Raw genomic sequence first — 20,318 nt, forward strand, 5'->3', positions numbered from 1 at the left:
AGCTGATTTCTCAAAGATCACGGTTGTCCACACATACAGCGCTCTTATTAAATTGCCGATCAATAAGAAAGAAGAAAGATAATTAAAAGGATTGTACCATGCCCTTTTCGTGTTTTGTTAATTGTATTGTTTTCACATGAAGTAAGCACAAGCGTACTAAATACACGCAGTTAATAAATGCAGTTTCAAAGGTGCTTCCAAGTGCGATATGCCGATATCAGACAGTTCACATTCCTTTTCAACACAGATTTTAGAAACAGTTTAAATTGCTACATTCGACAACTATGAATGAAAACAGTCCGCAATGTTCGCATTAATGGATCGCCGATACAGAATGCCGATGGAGCTGCTGCCCATAGAATTTCCAATTTTGAAGCAGCTTCCGCCTTCCGGACCACGGATATACCGAGCGCGGGCCATCAATTTTCGAGTAGAGGACAGCTCTTATCATTTATCGGAAGAAAACATGCAGTTTTGGATACAGTGCTTTAGTGACAGTGTAGACGATCATTCACGCCAAGGGAGACAGCAGATGATGGTCCTTCGCCACTATTTAAACTTTTGACAATTACCTGGTATCTGAATCAGAATTTTAGTTAAAGATAAAAATGTCGGTTGCACTCATTGCTCGGCTTGGTGCGGTAACTGTCAAATTTAGCTTAACGCAGCTATCACGTAATGTGAAGAGCAAAAATTAAGAAACTTGCTGTAGTCGTTGTGAATCTCATGATTACACTTGGTTTATGTTATTTTCGCTTATGTAGGACGATTATTATATGCCGAATGAGCGTGGGCTCTAAATCAATTTAATATTGTAAAATTTTATGTCTACTCCGCTTCAGGTTTGCGATCACCTTCCGCAGACCTCATATACAAATTTCCTTGATAGTTTGAGCATGCACTGGATGTGGTTTTACCTTTGCGCAAGACATGTGGGAAGGCTTATCAAAATCGGGGTACGTAAAATGAGTCTAATATAAGCACCGTTGACATTTTCCCGTAAAGTACGGTCTTGTAAACACAGGACGCCAATCATACCAAAGAACAAATCCGGCAACTTTTCCATTGCGTTAGGATGTTGTTCAGAAATCAGATTATGAGCCACGAAGCAGTCCGTAACAAGCTACGTACCATCATGAGGACCGAAACGCGATTCGGCACGCTACTGGATGCGGAGACCAGTGTAATTCATAAGCAAGTGCGTGGCAGACCTACTACAAGAGCGAGCGAAAACGACGAATATCTCGCAATACTAATTAATGATGATATACTCCGGGACGCATACGAAATGCTCATGGATCTGGGTGAAGGAACACCTCAAGTTTACGACGCTGTTTGCGAAAATGCGGATCTACTGGTACTCTACGCCCGGCTTTTGGTGCGTCATGGGTCAACCGCGAACCGCTAAACCATTCTGGAAAAATTCTTCCAAAAGATGTTTTGAGAAACACTAGAAGCGTTTTGTATGTTTCTAGGTGCACGTCCGAAGCTGTATCTCAACGCAGAGAATCGAGTTTGATTTCATGCATTCGTCGATGCCACTGGTATCTATGGGACAGGTTAGAGCGTGCAGACCACAGGAGACTGTTTTATTCGGTAGTAAGTGCCAATACCTCTACACAAATGACGATTACCTCGGAGCAGGAAGTTTTGGAACTGTATACGAAGCAATCATAACTGACAGTGGCAATGCCACGTATGGCAGGCAGCGGTTAATTGTGAAGGTCCAGCCCCGGTAGCCCATGGACAATAATGCAGACTTGATGCAGTGTCCTGGAAAATGGAATAGCTGGTGGCAAAGACTTGACAAGTTCTGAAACTGAAGCATCCCCTTCTTCTGGCGTGCCATAAGGTTTTCGTTATAATCGCGGCAGGGAAAGCATCGCGTATAGAAATTCGCATGGATTACTGCGGTTAAGTTCAGGCGCGTGATACTTTGGTTTTCTGGAATCTTAAATATGTGTAGTTTGTGTTTGTCAGACCGCAGTCTAAGCACGAAGCTGCATTAAGCTTGCTTGATGAGAAATGATTGCACACGCTGCAAGATAGCACAGTAACACTGTACCTTGAGCTACCCTGTGACACTTAACAATTTGCTGACCGTTATGCTGCTGATTTCAGTACTCGTTAGCCGAAGGATTTTTGAATTGTCCTGTCTTTTTGTGAAACCGCGCTCAACAAGAACTGTAATTTTTAATTTTTAGTTGGGGATCTCGCGCGCCTTTTATAACACCACAAGGAAAAGAACACTCTACTTAATTATTCTACAGCCTTGCACTACGTAACCGACATTGCTTCCGGATTACATTTTCTCCATTATAATGACATCATGCATGGCGATCTAAAGCTCGGAAATATCTTGTTGCAACGGATCGGAATTCAGTATCGACTACTTATCGGTGATCCTGACGGCAGCGTACAACTACGACGCTGCTTAACCAGCGCCGGTGACATTGGAAACGTTCGGGGTCACAATCCGCTATACGGCTCCGGAAATCCTTGAGCAGTTAACTGGACAAGCAAATCAGGTGGATAAACCTGGACGGAAATCGGATATCTGGAGTTTTGGATGCGTTGTCTTGGATTTGGTAAATTGCGTTATCGGAAAACATACAAAGTTGCTTTATAAAGAAGAGGAGCGAAAAGAAGTCGGGGTAGGGCGCCAGGATTTCATCTTCATTCAGTTGGTTGTCGAGAAGGGCTTCTTCCATATGTGGATGATAGTGCTCCAGCAGCTCTGGCCGAATGTATTCGTCGCTGCTTGCGCACGGGAGTCAGTGAGAGAAATTCTGCGAAAGAGCTAATAACCTTTCTGCAAACAGGTACGTATCAGTTTGCACACTTTCTTTTAACACGAGTTTCGAAGATGCTTCCCATGTTTTTCTTTTGTGCAGAGGTGGCTTGTGCTCCGGAATGACGCATGAGTACCTCGGCAATGAAAATCGTGGAAAAGGTTCAACGGATCATCAGCCTTGCACTTCACGGGATATGACGCTCATTTTGAATTTTATAGGCTATCATCAATTTGGTACAACTTGTAAAACAGAGAAAACGGCTTGGTCATGTCAGACTTTTCTAGTTCATAAAACGCGGTGAGTGAAAGCTGGAAGCAAAACATTCCGACCTACGGTACCTGTCTTTAACATCTTTAAAACCGAAGCGTCAAATCATCTACGTATATACTGCCGAGTGCCGACTAAGATTACAATCATAACTTCTGCGCAGTGAAAGCTTTCCTTGGTATGATTGTTGATGCAAAACTGTAGACGTAAAAATTTTGCTGTCAAAGATAATAATAAGATTTAGCATGATTTTCGTCGAATCTTGTTATTTCGAGACATTAAAACGTTTCTGTAAAACATTAAATTAAAAACCCCGTCACTGCAGCTTTGATTTTTACAACAGAGTGACTGTCGGTGCTTACGGATCGAGTTATTAACGATACGTTTTAGAAGATGGCTGCGTCTACCATTAGGACGATGAGCATAACAATGTTATGTCAAAATGGTAATAATTATTACGTTCAACAAGCCGACTAACAAGGAAGGGTAAGCAGTGTGCCATTCAGCCGTCTACTGCTTTTAAGTTACTGTAGCTGATTTTGTGGAAAAAACGTGTGGAAAGCACGAATACATTTAAGTGGTGGTCGTACGTATGCAAACTGGCGCAGTCAGTATCCAGTTTTAGGCTGCACTTTGAACGCAGCGACACAAGCAAGCGTGTTTTCGCAGCTGATACGAGGTACCATCGCTCAGTCGGCTAGCGTGAGCAGAATAACACTACTGTACTACGACCTGTTTTAAAGTCCGTACTACTTTTTTCTTCTTGATATTACTATAGTAATTAGTGCCTGTGAACAATTTGCAAAACCTACCAGCGCAATGAGCACGAAAGGAACATCTGGTTGAGCAAAGCACTCACATTTCTTTGTAATCAACTCATAAACGTGTAAATTTACTATAAATGTCTAAGCTGAAAGACTAGATTTAATTAGACCACACTATATTTAGTATTGCTGGGTAAAAAACCTGATGCTATGTATTTAGATAGCTTAATTACGGAAATACGGCTAGTTAACAACCTGGTAGTTGTAGTGAAAGTTTAAAGTGGTTAACGAAAAAATTAGCAACAGTTTTTGAGCTGGCTCAGCAGACGCAAGCCTACCGTCAGCACTGACGAACCTGATGAGAGGAAGGGCGCTTCCCAATCTCTGCGAGCTCGCGATGGCCCTGAATGCCTAAACCGTTCAACACCACGAAGACGTCCCGAAAACTTATTGCAACCATGGGAACATCTGCGGATAAACGAGCTACCATCGGTAAGAATAGAATCCGTGAGAATTATTTTGCAATAAAAAGTCAGTTATTACAACTGCGTAACAGGTATTCATTGACGGCTTGCACTTTGTCAGAAGACTTTCTTCAAGAATTTACATTAAGTCGGTAATAGAGCGTCTGTACTTTAATCACTTCAACGAATATACCTATTTCTGAGTACCTGAGTTTGTATGAACAATTTTCAAAGTAGAGAATTGCAGGTTGCAGGCTTCAGAGGAGAAAATTGGAGTACGTTTTATAATTTTCGTGACGAACCTCCCAGTTTAATTCTACATTTTGCAGTTATCAAGTGCACAGTTATCAAATGCGCTGTGGACTAAGGAGACCAGGCAAGTGTCGATGACCCACAAAACCAACGGGCGACGTTATGAGGACCTGTTATATTTTACCTACGCAATTGTTGTACTCAAGCACGGTGCAGAACTGTTCGAACTTTTGGAGGGGCCCGTTGTTGACTACCTCACACAGGTGTGTACAGCATCAACTAATTTGATTTAAGCTTTATCTAAATTCTAAGACAAGTAGTTCTAAGGCAAAATTTGTCATTCGGAGTTGTGGACTAAGGGAAACCATGCAATAATTCGCAAATTGACGCACGTTAGCTTAGCATAAGTTTAACGTGGAATGCAAGGTACCTCTGTACAAGCCGAGTTCACGGTAACCCGAAAGCCGAAATGACTCAAATTATTGTTACGTAGTCTGGGCAGTATTAGCTACTTACGTGCGCAATGTCACCCGGTGAACGAATGCACATACCTAAAAGTGATGAAGAAGTGTTCTTTTACATGAACGTACTTGTGCTTGGTACTTAAACGTTACTGTTCATGAAAAGGATAATGAACCAGTGTTGATCGCGTTCTTTATTAAAACCTCAAATTTATTCACTCTGGCGCATGCAGCCAACCTGTTTATGTGATCAGGTTCGCAAAGATGTTACTCAGCCTTCCGAAGACGAGTTTCTTGCTGTTTTAAGTGCGACGTGGAACAATTTTAAAACAGGTTTATCCCTCATCAAACTTACTACGCTGTATATGGTAAGTTCAGTACGCTAGCCTAAATAAAAAACGTACTCGAGCCGTTTGCTACTGAATTCGTACAGGACAAAGTTTTTGTCGGACTTAATGACTTGGACAGCACCGAAAATTTGGGTATTCGGATTTTTCGAGATACTATCGTTTACCATGAAGGCGTCCGTGAAAGAGTGCGATTGGGTATGTTGGATAACCAACGACGAGTCGCGGTCGATACCGTTGCTCTGCGCAGTGTCTACGAAATGCTGATCGATCTCGGCAAAGGAACTGTTGACGTTTACCAGGAAATTTGCGAACACCCTTTTTTAGCGCATTATGCCCACCTTTTGGTAAGCATGAATATGTGACGCTCATTTGTGTTAATGGTGATAGAAAGTGACCTTTAGGGCAAAGTTAAACACTACTTGATGCAAAGCCAAATCACGGACATTCTGCAGTCACCCGATCAGGTTTCACTCACCAACGTCCAGACTGCGTCACAGGAGATTGTCCTATTCGGCAGTACGTGCCGCTATAGCTACAACAACAGCGGTTATCGGGGAGCGGGTACATTTGGCGCAGTGTTTGCAGCAACTGCAACCATCGGCGCATCAGAAACACGTGTCGCTGTGAAAGTCATGCCGATGCATAACGATGCAGACCTGGTTAATAACACTGAAAAGTGGAATACCTGGTGCCGACGGCTCCAAACAGTCTTGGAACTTGTCCACCCCCATGTTATAAAATACCACGCGGTCAACGTAATCACGGCTAGCTGTGGTGCACGCATTGAAATTGTGATGGATTACTGTGGTAAGTGTTAGACGAGGACGATAGCCGCAGTTCAAACGTTTTCGCCATTTGACAGTGTCTTAGAAATACTCAACTGCGTTTCCAGTCTCTTTGTTGCGCGCCTTCCTCAGCAGTAGCAGCTACCTTAAGTCAGCAGATGAATAAAAAATTTCCTTTCATCAACATCCTTTGTCTATTACCCGCTTGCGTATTTGTCTCTGAAATCAGCTTCTACAGATATAATCAGGAACTTACTATAGCTAGAAGGACTGTCGACTACGTCATCACTGTCGCATACAGAAAGCAGTGTCAAAGCACTGCTGTGCTAATGCTTTCCATAGCCCACAGACTTTGTTGACCCTTTTAATAGATATTCTGAAGTTCCTTTCTCATCGAAAGCTTTCTGATATTTTTAAAAGATCATATTGAACATAGGAACCTTTATTTCGGGGGCTAAAGTAGAAGAGAAGAGAAATCGGCTGAGAAAACTGGCAAAAACCGTGAAAAACGCGCATCTGTCACCATGGCAGCCGCCCTCCCGTGTATGCGAGAGTGATGACGTCAAACGGTTGGTTACCAGTACTCCTCACACTATAGTAAGTACTTGATATAATTTACAATATGTATTTATTTGTACAGCAAGAAATAATATTAATTTTTATATGACTGGTGGGAAATTTTTTTGGCGGCTGCTTCTTCTGTAAGCCCTTAGAAAAAGCTTTCGGACCAGAAAATCTGGGTATAACGGCAACTAAGCAAAACCTAAGAAACTTCTTCAATAATATCAACCAAAACGACTATTTCGATTTGCAGCTGGGGATCTTTCACTTTTATTATCGCGGCATTATCTTGCTGTGAGGAAGGATATGCTGTTGGACAATCCAACAGCCGTGCGTTATGCAACGGAAATCGCTGACGGATTGAACTTTCTGCATTTCAATAAACTCATACATGGAGATTTGAAGCCTGCAAACATCCTGGTACGGTCCAGCGGGAGAAAATGCGAGATGCTGATTGGTGATCTGGATGACAGTGTGCAATTACGACGCTTCATGACTTTTTCTGACGAACTGTCTCATGTTCGCGGTACTGTCCGCTACATGGCTCCGGAGATTCTTAAGAAATTTATCGCACAAAAAGCAAGCGAATCCCCGGGACGCAAGTCTGACATTTGGAGCTACGGCTGCGTGATACTGGATTTGGCAAATTGTGTTGCGAAGGTAGAGAAGAAGAGGCTATACAAAGAGTCTCAAATAATCGAAGCCGGAAAAGAAGTATCAGACTTTCAGTTTATTCAGCTGATTGTCGAAGACGGCTTTGTTCCGTACCTTGATGGTTCTATTCCGGAAACTCTGCATGAATGCATTCGGCGCTGCTTAGTCAGCGTAAAAGATGCTAGAAGTTCAGCTGCCGAAATACTGGAATTCTTGAAGGATGCAGAGCGTGCTGTGCAGCCGTCCTGTGGCCAGATTTTGTAAAAAACAGTAAACGTCGCTTGAAGTTTGGCATTGAGATATTAACCCATGATGGCAGAGAATATGATAGGTTCTTCATAAAGAGAAACCTTGGCTATGGCTATGGTCAATATTCAGTTAGGCATTTTCCATATTATCCGGCTTGAGCTTGTCATCCTAGAAAAACTGCGGGGCTGTTTTTTTGAAGGTGGTTTTATCTGACTTTGTAGCAACAATGTAAGAAAAAATGTTAACTTACCGGAGCCGATTGATTTCTATCCAATACGTTCCGTGTAACGCAACGTGTAACGCAGGCAATTCAACATGTCCGTTTTCAAATGCCTTTCGTAATGTAAGATGCCGTGATATAAACTTCGGGCTTAATAACAATTTATTCCGGATTGATAGGTAAGTAACCTGTGTTACGTATCGTCCTGCTAAAACCCGTGAAACGAAGAAATTGGCTGCCGTTACTTCCAGCTGTCCGGATGCGGCAGGGGCTAACACTGCGTTGACCCTTATAAGGTCAATCTCGCGATGTCGATCATCATGAGGGCAGTGGCCAAGAAAAACAAAGGAACAACTAAGAAATCCAAGATGCTTAAATTAACTACATCGGCACAGCAAAACGCATACGGGTCGATATCGTGACTGTTCGACTCGTTGACGACCGACGAGTATCTACTTTCTACCGACGGAATGGCGGGTCACTGCGGCAAAAAAAGGGTAGTGTTAGATACCGATGCATTCATGCACCTTCGTTGTGGTATACTCACACCACATGTAACTCGTGACGTCAAATCCACAGGAGCCGCATAAATTACGGATTTTTTATTGTAGCCAAACACTTATTTACAGAATTAACAAATTAAAGCAGACCGGGGGCAACCGCTGACTTTGCAAAAGTCATACGGCACGAAACACAACTAAAGCGAAATAACTGTGTAGTGTGTACCAGGCAGGAAATGGTTGCAGGTTTGTGTGGTAGTAGGGAAAGGTATAATATACGTATATTGCATATGTATCTAATACGGTACCCTAAGGGCCCAATGAACTGCTCAAATTTGTTTGTTTTTTCAAGTTGGCAGGAATTCATAGCAAACTACGTCATTTGGTCACAGAACTAATAAAGTCGCACTACTAAAATTTCTATGTTACAATATGGAGTAAGTAACGAGCTAAAGGTAAATGCGGCTAAGTTTTATGATTCCGGTATCGCTACCTGCTTGATGTTCAGTTACTGTGTAACTAGTTGGTTTCACCACTGTTAGTACCTTCAAGTTGATATGTGCAACATTTTTCAATCACTACACCACCATGCACAGATACTTCCTCAATTAAAAGTTAAACCTGTCTCTAACACGCTTTAATCCCTGGGCTCATCGGGGATCCCAGAGGACAGTTGTAAGACGCCCCGAAATCTGGGCTGTTTATGTACGGTCCCATTACACGAAATCGAAACGGTGAGTGAGTTTCGTCGACTAATCCTGGTGGACGGATGCACCATGCCTGAAAAACATGGTTGCGCAATTTTCTAACCAGTTTTCTAATTTTCTAACAAATACCACCTGAGCTCCAGTTAACCAGAACAGCTGCTTCTCATCCATGGTTTCTAACCCGGGTAGCGTTATGCGGTATCCAGTGCGACGCATAAAATTACGAAAAGCCTGCAGAAGTATCATTCTTTGTGCATTTTGTGACGAGAATTTAAATTCTTCAAATTACTAACCAAAAAAGCAGCCTGGAATCCGCCGTTGTCGGCAGTGTTCTCGATGAGAGTTTGCCGTCCATCGACACTGACGTTCTTCGTGCTAATACTGTTGTAGAAATCCACCAAAGTGTAGTTTCTCGCGTTATAATTGTTCTGCGTCGTATCGGTCCACCACTTAAGAGGTTTGCCGTCGTTCCCAAGTTCTTTCACTATGCACAAAATTTTTAATTATTAACCCACTAGAACAGAACAGTATTTCTCTTTTAAGAAATCGAAACATGCCTTCGATATCGATAATATGGGTGAATTCGTGGCCAATGAGAAAACCCATGCGAGCGTAGTCCAAAATGTCCATGTCGCTTGCGTAAAACATTGGTGTCTGTACTACGGCCGCCGGAATAACTGCAACGCCGACAAAATTATGGTCTCATCTAATTATCAAATGCTTGTCACTTAACTTTCGACGCACTCAGCAGAAACGAATAATATTAAATGAGAAGTACGAAACGAAATGAGAAGTAGAAATTTAAAGGTAAAAATATTGTTCAGAAGCACTATAGTAACTGATAACAAATTAATGCGACAAATCTGTCAACAGCTTTCTAAGCCTACTTCTTACGACCGAAGGTAACCGTATACATAAAGAATAAGGATTCCAAAAATAACGCTGGGAATTAACGAGCTAGCAACATACCAATATAACGGTTTTGAGTGTAGGTTTCGAGGGTTACCAAGGTCCTATCGGCCGGAAAGAACGGATCGTTGCGGGCGTTTGTGCGAGAGAGTCTTTGCAGGTTGATCCAGCTGTTGCTTTGACCGATGGTGCGCAGTGTGTCGAAGAATGACATTTCCACTTGAATCTGCAAACATAATGGCATTCGCTTCAGTGCATTTCATGGTAATTGTACTTGTAGACACTGCATACAGTGAAATTACGTGCCGGTGTACTTCATACGAATTTGAAACGATTTTTTTCACTCTATTTATCAGTAACTGTGTCCACACTTTAGAGCTTGTCTCAAAAGAAAACCTTTCTTGCCCCATCCTGTTTTACTTTATTGTACAACTCCCGCTTTTAAAATTTCTTTTTCTATGAAAGGCGATGCGCCATGGTTGACTAGCCCTTGTGTAGTAGTTATCCAAGAGCGTCCAATTCTCCACCAACTCCTCGGGAAAACCAACGTTCAGTAGTGTATCATTCAGCCTGTCCATGGCCGCTTCCTTCGTTGTCTGGTCCATCCAGGGCGTCTTGAGAAGGACTGCATCGCGAACTGCGTTGGCAATTTCAGATGCCAGCACTTTTGCCTGAAAATATGTAGTCGCTATTGTTTTTAATCGTTTTTATTGGGTTTTATGTATTTTTGCATGCAGTAGTTCTTGAGGTTTTCTGTTTCGTGATTAAATTCTGTTCTCAAGACCCCCTTTTGGGGTCGACCAACTTCGCCTTTGCCGTTTCAGTTTGCCGTTTTCAACTTTACCTATGCCGGCGGAAAAGCCGTTGGCATTCTAATTTGCCGTTTCAAAACGTTTTTCTTTATACGTTTATATGTATTAATATAACGCCTTCGTATGGAGAAGACATATGTGGGATTCCCACAATGGGAAGACTAAGTCACTAAAGTAAAAAGTATAAAGAAAAAACAGCACAAGAGAAGTTCGAAAATGGCAACGTGTTAACAGTAATTCGTTCTCCAAACGGAAAAGGCTTTTAAATACGGCGTTTTGAAACGGCAAATTAGAATGTCAACGGCTTTTCCGCCGGCAAAGGAAAAGGTAAAGTTGAAAACGGCAAACTGAAACGGCAAAGGGAAATAGACGGTAAAGGCGAAGTTGGCCGACCCACCTTTTGAACCGCTTTCTTTGGTATATATGTCTTAAAGAACATTCCCGATACGGTCAACGGCATGGCCGCTTTAACCAGCCCCACGCAGATGTCCGTTACTCGATATATAAGGTGGTAGTGATTGACGGCGGTCCACCACAACCAATCAGCCAGTGTCGTCAGTCCCGCATCCCCGTCGCCTTCCAGCTGAGCCATCGTCTGATCTAGATTGAGGAGGTATTCAAACTGATCAGGAACCGCAAGCTGCGTAGCGGTTGTGGCTTGATAGTTTATCGAAGAAGCTTTAAGCATCGCGTTAAACAGGTGCAAAAAGCTTGATAGAAACTGCGAGCGGAATGGTGGTCTAGAAAGATCACCGAAGGTTAGGCGCTCTCGATAATACACCGGTCCTGTTGGCCCCTAAAAATTATTGATTTTAAAAATTACGAGAAAACAAAAACTAAGAAGGAAAGAATGAATTTAAGTAAATCGGCAACCAAAACAATCGAAAGGTGGAAAATAAAAGACTAAATATAACTGAGTGAAAACAAAAACTCTCGTAAAATAAAATAAACTTTAGTGCAGAAATGCGATAACAAACCGAAATTAAACATTTAGAAAATATTTTAACACGAGTATATTTTGAAAATGTTCCTTCAGAGGAAATAAATAACTGCCTTCCAGACAAGGACGCTAACAGTACATGCCTAAAAGACCTCGGATGAATAGAATTTATAGAGAGATATCATTCTGGAACGCAGCTGTCACCTTCGCCAACATAAAGTCCAACAGAAGGGCTTGCTCGAATCGGTTTTTAACAGTAGACCACAGGAAACTTGCATTGGCTGCTTTCAGTAAACGCTGTACGACCGGCGCCCATTTGTACAATAATTCCGCAAATGCAAAGGGAGCAAGGCGCTTGTTATTGGGGTTGACCAGTGTATCTAATTCCCACCGCTTGAAAAGGCGACCAGGCATCATGAAGTGCAGGATATTTTCCTCGATAGAAAATTCGTTTGTTTGTACGGACAGACCGCTGAAGGTCGAAATGCCGTTTTGGTGCAGACGCACTAGAGCTTCTTCCAGATGAAAAGCGGACACATTACGAGGGTCTTTTAATAGGGACCATCCACCTAACAAGTCTTCAATAGTGCGCAAAAGATTGCCGTCGTCGAATGGCCGCTCTGTTGACAATAGCAGACAAAATTATATAGACATTCATTGGTCTTCTCATCAGAAAGTTGTTTCTCGAAGCATGTGTAAATCATTATTATGTTACTGTTTCTTATTTAATGCTGGGCTAATGGCAATGCAGAAGACATGGAAGCACATGTTGCAACTAGCACAAGTTACTGTCAGGTTTAAGAAAAAAGGTTAGTTTAAAGTAAACTTCTGTTGCAGTAAACTTCTTCTGGTGCAATTCTGTTGCAGTTTAGATACGTCGTATGTTGTAAGTGGACGACCACAATTCACATAAGCTGCATCTGCAACTGATCCCTCTTGCCCTTTGACCTTTACTAAATTATATGCACCTTACGCCGTACGAACGCGCTTTCGAATGCAGGTGTACTAAAAGGTTACTTTGAATACCGTTCGTCTGGTTTATGCACTGGTTGTATATGCCAGTTGCCTTTTTTTCGGTGGGATTGGTATAATTTCCACTGGCGAGCATTTCTAAATAAAGCCAACAACAACAATCACGCAAAATGCAAAAATAAGTACCACAGAATGAGTCAAAATACAGAAAGCGAAAAAATTCTAGCATTGAGGGTTTGTGAACATCAGGCACGTTGTCGTTCATACCTTGAATTTGTTTGGAGATTTTGGGAATGAGCACGTTGTGCACCAGACCGTGGGTGCTATTCCAGCGGTTGCATGAGTAAGCGAAGAAATCCACGCACGGGTCGATGGTTTCATCCATACTGGAGACGATTTCACGGGCTAGAAAGAACACAAACGATTGGCTGAAAGCCTGCCTTAAATAGTCGTAGTGTCTGACAGCGACAGCAGTCGAGATAGAAATTCCAATGGAAACTCAGTGCAAACCACAGCAATGCAGGAAACTGCTCCCGAGCCTTGCTTTCCAAAATAACAGCGTTTCTTTTTCCCGTTTTCAAGTTACAGCTTTTATACGTACCAATAAGCTGGCAGAGATCCGACGTGCAAACTGTGGATGACGGCTGTCTCTTGGTTGCTTTTACTGCAGCAGCCGCAACGACCAGAATTTTAACCGCGTCCAACAATAACATTGCGCGCGTTTTTCGTCTGTCAGTTAAAAAGCATCTATAACAAACTGATATTAGTTTCTCTGTCAGAGAAGCATCCAAAAATAACAGAAACGAAGTAATTTGTGTATAATGAGAACAACTGTCTAGTAAACGTCCACCGCAATTTAAAAAAACCATCACCTTCCCCAGACGGATTCTTCGGTTAATATGATGGTCTGACTGGAAAAATTGAGACTTCAAAAGCATTTGTTTGCAGCCTTAAGGGATAATTGTTCTGATGACTAAAGTACTGAAACAGTATTTGTCTAATTAAACGCGCCGTTCGTAGCATATATGGCTAGCGGCAAATCCGGGAAATCAGAATGGTTGATTTATACACTTAAGTAATTCGGCAAACCATTACCAGTGATAATTTAGCACGGGACAGACAGCATTAACGTGATATCGTGTGGATTAAGGAAGCAGATGTACTAATTTATTGGTAGAGCGGATTAGATCGGAATTGTTATAATTTTACGACGACTCATTAAGCGTCAATGCTATCCCACGGTATAACACCGCCGCCCATATCACAGCACGTCTGCGGACATGATGTGTGCGCATGTAGCCGGCAGGAAGGTTGACGGGTTGATGGTTGATGTTCAATGAAGGTCATCAACCTTTTTCTAAAGGTCATCAACCTTTCCATCAACCTTTCCGTCAACCTTTCTCGAAAGGTCATCAACCTTTCTGTACGGCAAATTTTCATGCAGAGACGGCACAGCACAGAACAGTGCAAGCAAGAAACACAGCTCCAAACCCGGCCAAGAACCTTCCACAACGCAAGTAAGATGGATGGTGGATGATCATGAAATCGCCTCCACCTTCCTGCAGGAGCCAGGAAGAATTGTGTCCACTTTGCTGCCAAATCATTATCGCTTTAAACTAATCTAAATTAAACTGATCTAAAATTAACGCCATTGTGAGCATTCAGACCCATTGTAAGATCAATGCATTCCGCAAATGCTCCGGCTGAAAGGTGGACGAAGATATGTCTGCCGCTCTACCTGTACAATTTATACTGACTAATTTGCTTCTAGTAAATAATTTGCTTCTCGCACCTGTCGATGGTTGACTTTCAATTAAAATTTACGAAATAAATAGTTCGTTCACTGGGATATAAAAAAACGACCAAGATGGCGCATAAGCTGTACAGATTGAGCGATAGACAGTAAGACATATCTGCGTCCACCTTTCTACCAGAGCAGTGACGGCATGCTCTGATCTCACAATGGGTCTGCATGCACATAATGGCGTTATTGTTAGATCAGTTAAAGCCGACCATGGACTGGGAGAAGGATGACCGCGCTCCGGCAGATTGGTGGATGCGATTTCATTGTAAGTCCACCCTCTTAAAGTCCACCTTCGTGCCGGTTACGGATGTTCAATGAAAGTCATCAACCATTCCGCAAAGGTCATCAACCTTTCTCCAAAGGTCATCAACCTTTCTCCAAAGGTCATCAACCTTTCTCCAAAGGTCATCAACCTTTCTCTAAAGGTCCTCAACCTTTCCGTCAACCTTTCTCGTAAGGTCATCACCTTTCCACCGGCGGTATCCACTGATCTGCTTCGAAGCCAGGATGTACAAAAGCTTTAATTCTGCGTAACCGAGTGATTTGTATTTTGTATCGCACTAAGCCCACGTGTTCGATTGCGTAAGTCGGTCTAACACTGGCACACAACGCGCAGAGCGTAGTCCCAGGACCCGTTAACGGTCCTGCAAAAAGTTAAATATGGAAGATCTTGTCATTTTTCATTAATTTCTCTGTGCGGTGTAAAAATTTCAGTGGGTCAATATACGATTAATTGGTTGGAAGTTACTCATCCTTAACCCAAAATTTTAATTAAAAAACTAGCAAAAAACGGTTTGCCTTGTTAAACGACAAAGTGCAAAAAGCGAACGGTAGCATCCACCTTTCTGCCAAACCGGTGGCGGCATCCACTCATTAAACTTTTGCGCTATTGCAAACATTTTCTGTCACAGTTGCTTCCATCGCTATCGCTTATCAGCATATCGCTTATATATAATCAAACATTCAGACGCAAGGCACAAACATAGTCGATGTCTTACCGAGTGCGAAATAGTTGTGACGCACAATGAATTACAACACAATGAGCACAATAACATCAAAGGACACCGCCGGCAGAAAGGTGGATGACCTTTACGGAAAGGTTGATCACCTTTACAGAAAGGTTGATGACCTTTACAGAAAGGTTGATGACCTTTACAGAAAGGTTGACGACCTTTACTGAAAGGTTGATGACCTTTGCAGAAAGGTTGATGGCGTTTAGAGAAAGATTGATGACCTTTCTAAAAAAGTTTATGACTTTGCTGAATGGTTGATGATCTTTAAAGTAAGGATTATGGCTTTCGACAGACAGGTGGACTACCATAACAACCCCCAGTAAAACTAGGAGTGCAATGACGCCATTTGCATGCAGAACGCGGTGCTGTTCATAATGTTCTTGTCCTAAAGCACAAAGGTTCGGAAACTGGTTACAGATAAAGTGCACAAATAGCGCGAACGTGACAACCAAAGAAAGCCATCTGCGCCTTTCGTCTTAAGTCTGAAGTGTTGCGCTCCTATGTGGCACCCATCGGTGCATTTTTCCAGTAAGTGTAACTGAGAATTTAGCAAAAGACAGTCCCTGCAGTAAGGTTTCGGCTACTCTGAACGCATAATTATAGGGCGCAAAGTGATAGCATATGGCCGCAATGTCTCCAAATGCAATTTTTAAATCAGTGGATACCGAAAAAAAAATGCTAAGAAACAAAAAGTTAATGTTAAGAGAGCTTACACACACATACAGTGCGCAAGAGTGAGCAGAACGATAAATGTGTTGGGCAGCTAGGAGGATCGGCAAAAACGTGAAAAAGCTCATGCAGAAGTCTGATGACCTTTAGAAAAGGTAAATCAGAAAGGTGGATGACCTTTAGAAAAGGTTGATCCGAAAGGTTGATGACCTTTAGAAAAGGTTGTCAGAAAGGTTGATGACCTTTAGAGAAAGGTTGATCAGAAAGGTTGATGACCTTTAGAGAAAGGTTGATCAGAAAGGTTGATGACCTTTAGAGAAAGGTTGATGACCTTCATTGAGCGTCAACCATCATTCCGTCAACCTTCCTGCCGGCTACATGCGCAAAACGTTTGCCCAAGAGCAAAACCCATGGTGACTTTACTTTATTTTGCCACTTCCCTTTTCCCGCGAATGCCGCGTAGATTGAAGCGTGCATCACGAGCAAAATGCAGGAAGTTCGATAAATGTTTTAGAATATCTGAGTTCTGACACCATTCTGTGAGAGATGGCTTGGTAGGTAATATAGTCCATTCATTTTTAGTAACAAAACTGCCAGTTTATGCGGCGGATATTCCCCGTGCTGAAAAGTGCGCGCTGCATTAACACAACGCGCATGACAGAGCGAGCGAGCTCATGACAGTAATGCAACGTTCTGCTTGCAGTAAATCATGTACGAGTGTAATACGAGTATATTCGGCATGGCAAACTTGAACACAAATATAACATTCTCGATAAAAATATAACATCCTCGAATTCGATCACTCAGTCCTCAGAAGTGTTCCAGATTCACCGAGCGACCGAGACGTATGCATACACTGTCGAACCGCGAGCTGAACATCGCGCTGCCTAAATAACGTGCAGGTAAGCTTCCTGAGCGATCCATTCATCAAGACGATCATTAATGCGAAACCAGCATTCATACAGCCCGGCGTCTCTCCATGTGACGCGCTCGATCTCCATCTTCGAGTCGCATCGATACTGCTCATCCACACCGAAATGGAAGACGCTGTTAGAAGCCTCGACATTTTCGGCCACGTCGGGAATGGACCGCGCCATCAGCAAGGAGTTTCCCTTGCGCCATATGAAGCGGGTCTTCAGGGCGCCGGGAAGAAAGTTGAAGCGGACGTGGCAGACCATCTCCACTGGGTCACCGTAGCGGACGGTGAGGTTCTCCATCGGTGGATCGAAGACCTCGTGGCGGAAAAGGGTCGCACTGACCCAGTAGCGCTTTGTCACTACCAAGTGGCTCCCGTTGGAGTGTAGGCACTCGTACAGACCGGTGTGGATGTACGTGAAGTTGGGCAACGCGATAGAAAACGTGCCCGTCATCAGATCATATCCGGACAGCGCCAATTTGCGGTACAAAACTACTTTCCCGCTGCCGACTTCATTTGTGCAGTTGCAGAAGTAACTCATTTCCTTGGACGGCTCTCTTTTTCCACTGCGAAACTGCTCTCCATTGAATGCGAATGTCGGCGGGATCGCGATGTTGGATACCTGTGAGTGCTGCCGACGTTCACTCACAAGTGAAACAACAGGTAAAATTAAAAAACGACATTATGAATTTGATTACGCAAAATCCAACCGATTTGTTCGCTCGAAAAATTAGTTTTTTTCCATCATGTTAAATAATTTTAACGCAAAATAATTGTTTGGTGTTCTTTGGCCATAAGAAAGACGACCATATTAAAAGAGGTATAATAATGTAAAAAGTACTACAGTAGTACGCGTGCCGTTCTTACAAGACGCTTTCTACCTAGTAGCACTGTAAATCGTGAACCAAACGCACCCGGTTGTTTATAAAGTGTAAGTGCTGTCGTTTATATACCGGACGGTTGTTCGTGTTGTTGCAGGGAAGGAGGAGTGTGCCGCCTTCCGTGGCTCGGATGATTTCCGTGTGGGGCGGCCATTCCGCTATCGGATAATCCTGAGACGAGGGACCAATTCCGTATCCGTGCAGATGCATGGTGCCGTGGCCGTTGCGTCGTTTCGCGTCGTTCAAAATCTTATTCACTAATAAAAAAATTATTGTCAAATGAAATAAAATTTAAAGGCGGTGTGGATGCTTAAAAACCGGGCGGGGGATGGCGGCCTTCCGCCGCCGCGTGACTACAGCATTTTGAAGTGTGTTTTATTTTTATACACAAACTTTGTCGCCTTCGTGTTAACATCACAATTTTCTACGAGCAATTCTGATAATTATTAAGTGTAACTTTATATGTTTGAGTGCGAAGAGAGAACTCGGAAATGTGGGACCGCCACAGCTTGCGCAGAGCCTGCCAACTGCGTTGTCTATACTGACGGCATCACCTGTGGCATTTCAAAGCTCCCCAAAATTGAATGGTCTTCTCTCAGTTCCTATCCTGAATTAATAATTCTACAAAGGAGAATGACTCGTTTTATCTTACGCGAGCGATCAAGTCGTGGAAATGAACTATTCTATCCGAATTTCGGATGTGTCTTCACATGTGAATTCCACACAAACTCAGTGAATATTCCGACATGGCTGAACACTCATATGTGGCATCTTGAGACAAGTATACCCAAAAATGAGATTTACAGTCACCTACTTCTGTCCACCCCGACTGGGTGGCGAGCTCTGCGTTGAGCTGAACAGAGAAGGCGGTCTTGCACGCTGAAGGCCAGCACAACCACGACAGCAGCCACGAGAAGATGACCCATTAACAAAGATTAGCAAGAATAAATGATAAAATAGAAAAAGAAACACTGGTGGCGCAATGTCGAAAACTTCGTTGTGCTAAAAATGCAGCCACACTTGTTGCCTGTTGGACTGCAATCTCCGAACGGAAATCAGGATCTGAAGAGTGGCATGGGTTAGAGCCATAGTGCGATGATCAGACTCGCGACAGCCTGTCACGCGTGTCATTCTGTCCAAGGCAACCGCCGCGTGACGGCGGCTTGTAGAAGCAACGTCTGTTTTGGTGTGGGTGTACGATTGTACGTTTGTACCCGTAAGTCGTAAAACGCTTAGCACAGGAGTGAGTTGAAAGTGAAGTATGCTGAGCACAGGAGTGAGTTGAAAGTGAAACATGATAGCAATGCTTATAATTTTTCGTAGCACTTGAACTAAATCTGCTGAAGAAGTGAAACGTGGTCGATCACGCGCGATACGAGTGATGCCACAAGTGCTTTGCCGAACGCTGACTGTACCGCATTGGATAGGTGCGCCAATCAACACCGTTCTAGCTAAACGGAGACTGGCAACCTCCTACGGTTGACTGTTTAGTCAAATCGTGCATGCGCACAGTCAATGCCACAGTGTTCGAAGAGTCTCAGGAATTTGAACGCGCTACCGAAGATATTAGCTTTCTCCTCGTAGTCACTGTTCAAAGCCATAAATTTTAAAAGGCAAAACACGTCGCGGCCAGGGCTAATTTTCCGAATAATCATGTGATAACTTTTTTTTAATTTCATTCATTCTCGTTGACTTACATTTATCGCCGATTCCACTCCCTGGTTTTAGACATTCTCGCTTATTCACAGCGAACTTTTTAAAGACTTTTCCAACATTTGAGATCCTATATCGGTATTACTCGCTCTCAGCATTTTAGGCGTGTATTGTTATAATGTCCCTAAGGGCGGTATAAACGCTACTAAAGCCTTTAAATTTTTCCTTCCATTCGATCTTCGACAAACAGTGAAAGCAGCGGGCAGTACCGTCTATTAGTTCGCTTTGAATGGAGCGTCGATCGGGTTTGGGACGTTTAATAAAAGTTTGCACGACTACGTCATATTTAAATTCCCAGTCCGCAAGCTAACGGTCTGCGCTTGTAGCCGGCAGGAAGGTTTACAGTTGATAGTGTAGAGCTGGGGAGGCGGCGTAACCTTTTCTGCCGAGACTCAGCACAAAGGATTTCACTAATAACTGTAACAAGAATTAGAAAAGTGAAAATTAGGAAGCAGTAACAAACGCTTTATGGTAACCAACGGTTTTTGTAAACAACTAAATGAATAAAGAAAGAGATGTACAATCTAACCGTCGAATTATCAAAGAAAAATTGTCCCTGTAGATTTTGTTAGAGCAACGCACAGTTGCGCACTTGTATTAGTTGTATATAATTTCTACTGTGCCCATGGACAGTTAATAAGGGGATAATTACCAATGGTC

The 20,318-nt window shown here is 42.9% G+C and overlaps 2 protein-coding genes across 5 annotated transcripts; one reads left to right on the forward strand and one right to left on the reverse strand.

Annotated features, from left to right (window-relative positions):
- Window positions 1-3,820: 3,820 nt before the first annotated feature.
- On the forward strand, window positions 3,821-7,777 carry LOC129596882 (mitogen-activated protein kinase kinase kinase 3-like). Its single transcript, XM_055494280.1, has 6 exons — window positions 3,821-4,318; window positions 4,620-4,805; window positions 5,258-5,371; window positions 5,437-5,697; window positions 5,755-6,160; window positions 6,953-7,777. The coding sequence occupies exons 2-6, from the start codon at window positions 4,677-4,679 to the stop codon at window positions 7,615-7,617; spliced, it is 1,575 nt and encodes a 524-aa protein (XP_055350255.1). The 5' UTR covers window positions 3,821-4,318; window positions 4,620-4,676; the 3' UTR covers window positions 7,618-7,777.
- A 1,117-nt stretch (window positions 7,778-8,894) lies between these two features.
- On the reverse strand, window positions 8,895-19,173 carry LOC129596864 (endothelin-converting enzyme 1-like). Of its 4 annotated transcripts, XM_055494251.1 has the most exons (13): window positions 18,760-19,173; window positions 18,018-18,202; window positions 13,264-13,409; window positions 12,930-13,067; window positions 12,717-12,800; window positions 11,895-12,310; window positions 11,148-11,546; window positions 10,427-10,609; window positions 9,999-10,164; window positions 9,587-9,706; window positions 9,323-9,513; window positions 9,162-9,260; window positions 8,895-9,102 (listed from the first exon to the last, which is right to left on the reverse strand). In XM_055494251.1, the coding sequence occupies exons 3-13, from the start codon at window positions 13,373-13,375 to the stop codon at window positions 8,950-8,952; spliced, it is 2,061 nt and encodes a 686-aa protein (XP_055350226.1). In that variant the 5' UTR covers window positions 13,376-13,409; window positions 18,018-18,202; window positions 18,760-19,173; the 3' UTR covers window positions 8,895-8,949. The 4 variants fall into 4 exon arrangements, with proteins under 4 accessions (XP_055350226.1, XP_055350225.1, XP_055350224.1 ...); XM_055494250.1 differs by lacking the exons at window positions 18,018-18,202; window positions 18,760-19,173 and having other exon boundaries at window positions 11,247-11,546; window positions 13,264-13,939; XM_055494249.1 differs by lacking the exons at window positions 18,018-18,202; window positions 18,760-19,173 and having other exon boundaries at window positions 13,264-13,938.
- Between the last annotated feature and the right edge of the window lie 1,145 nt (window positions 19,174-20,318).

The sequence above is a fragment of the Paramacrobiotus metropolitanus genome, unplaced genomic scaffold (assembly GCF_019649055.1).
Source record: "Paramacrobiotus metropolitanus isolate TYO unplaced genomic scaffold, Prichtersi_v1.0 Parri_scaffold0000097, whole genome shotgun sequence".
Lineage (NCBI taxonomy): Eukaryota > Metazoa > Tardigrada > Eutardigrada > Parachela > Macrobiotidae > Paramacrobiotus > Paramacrobiotus metropolitanus.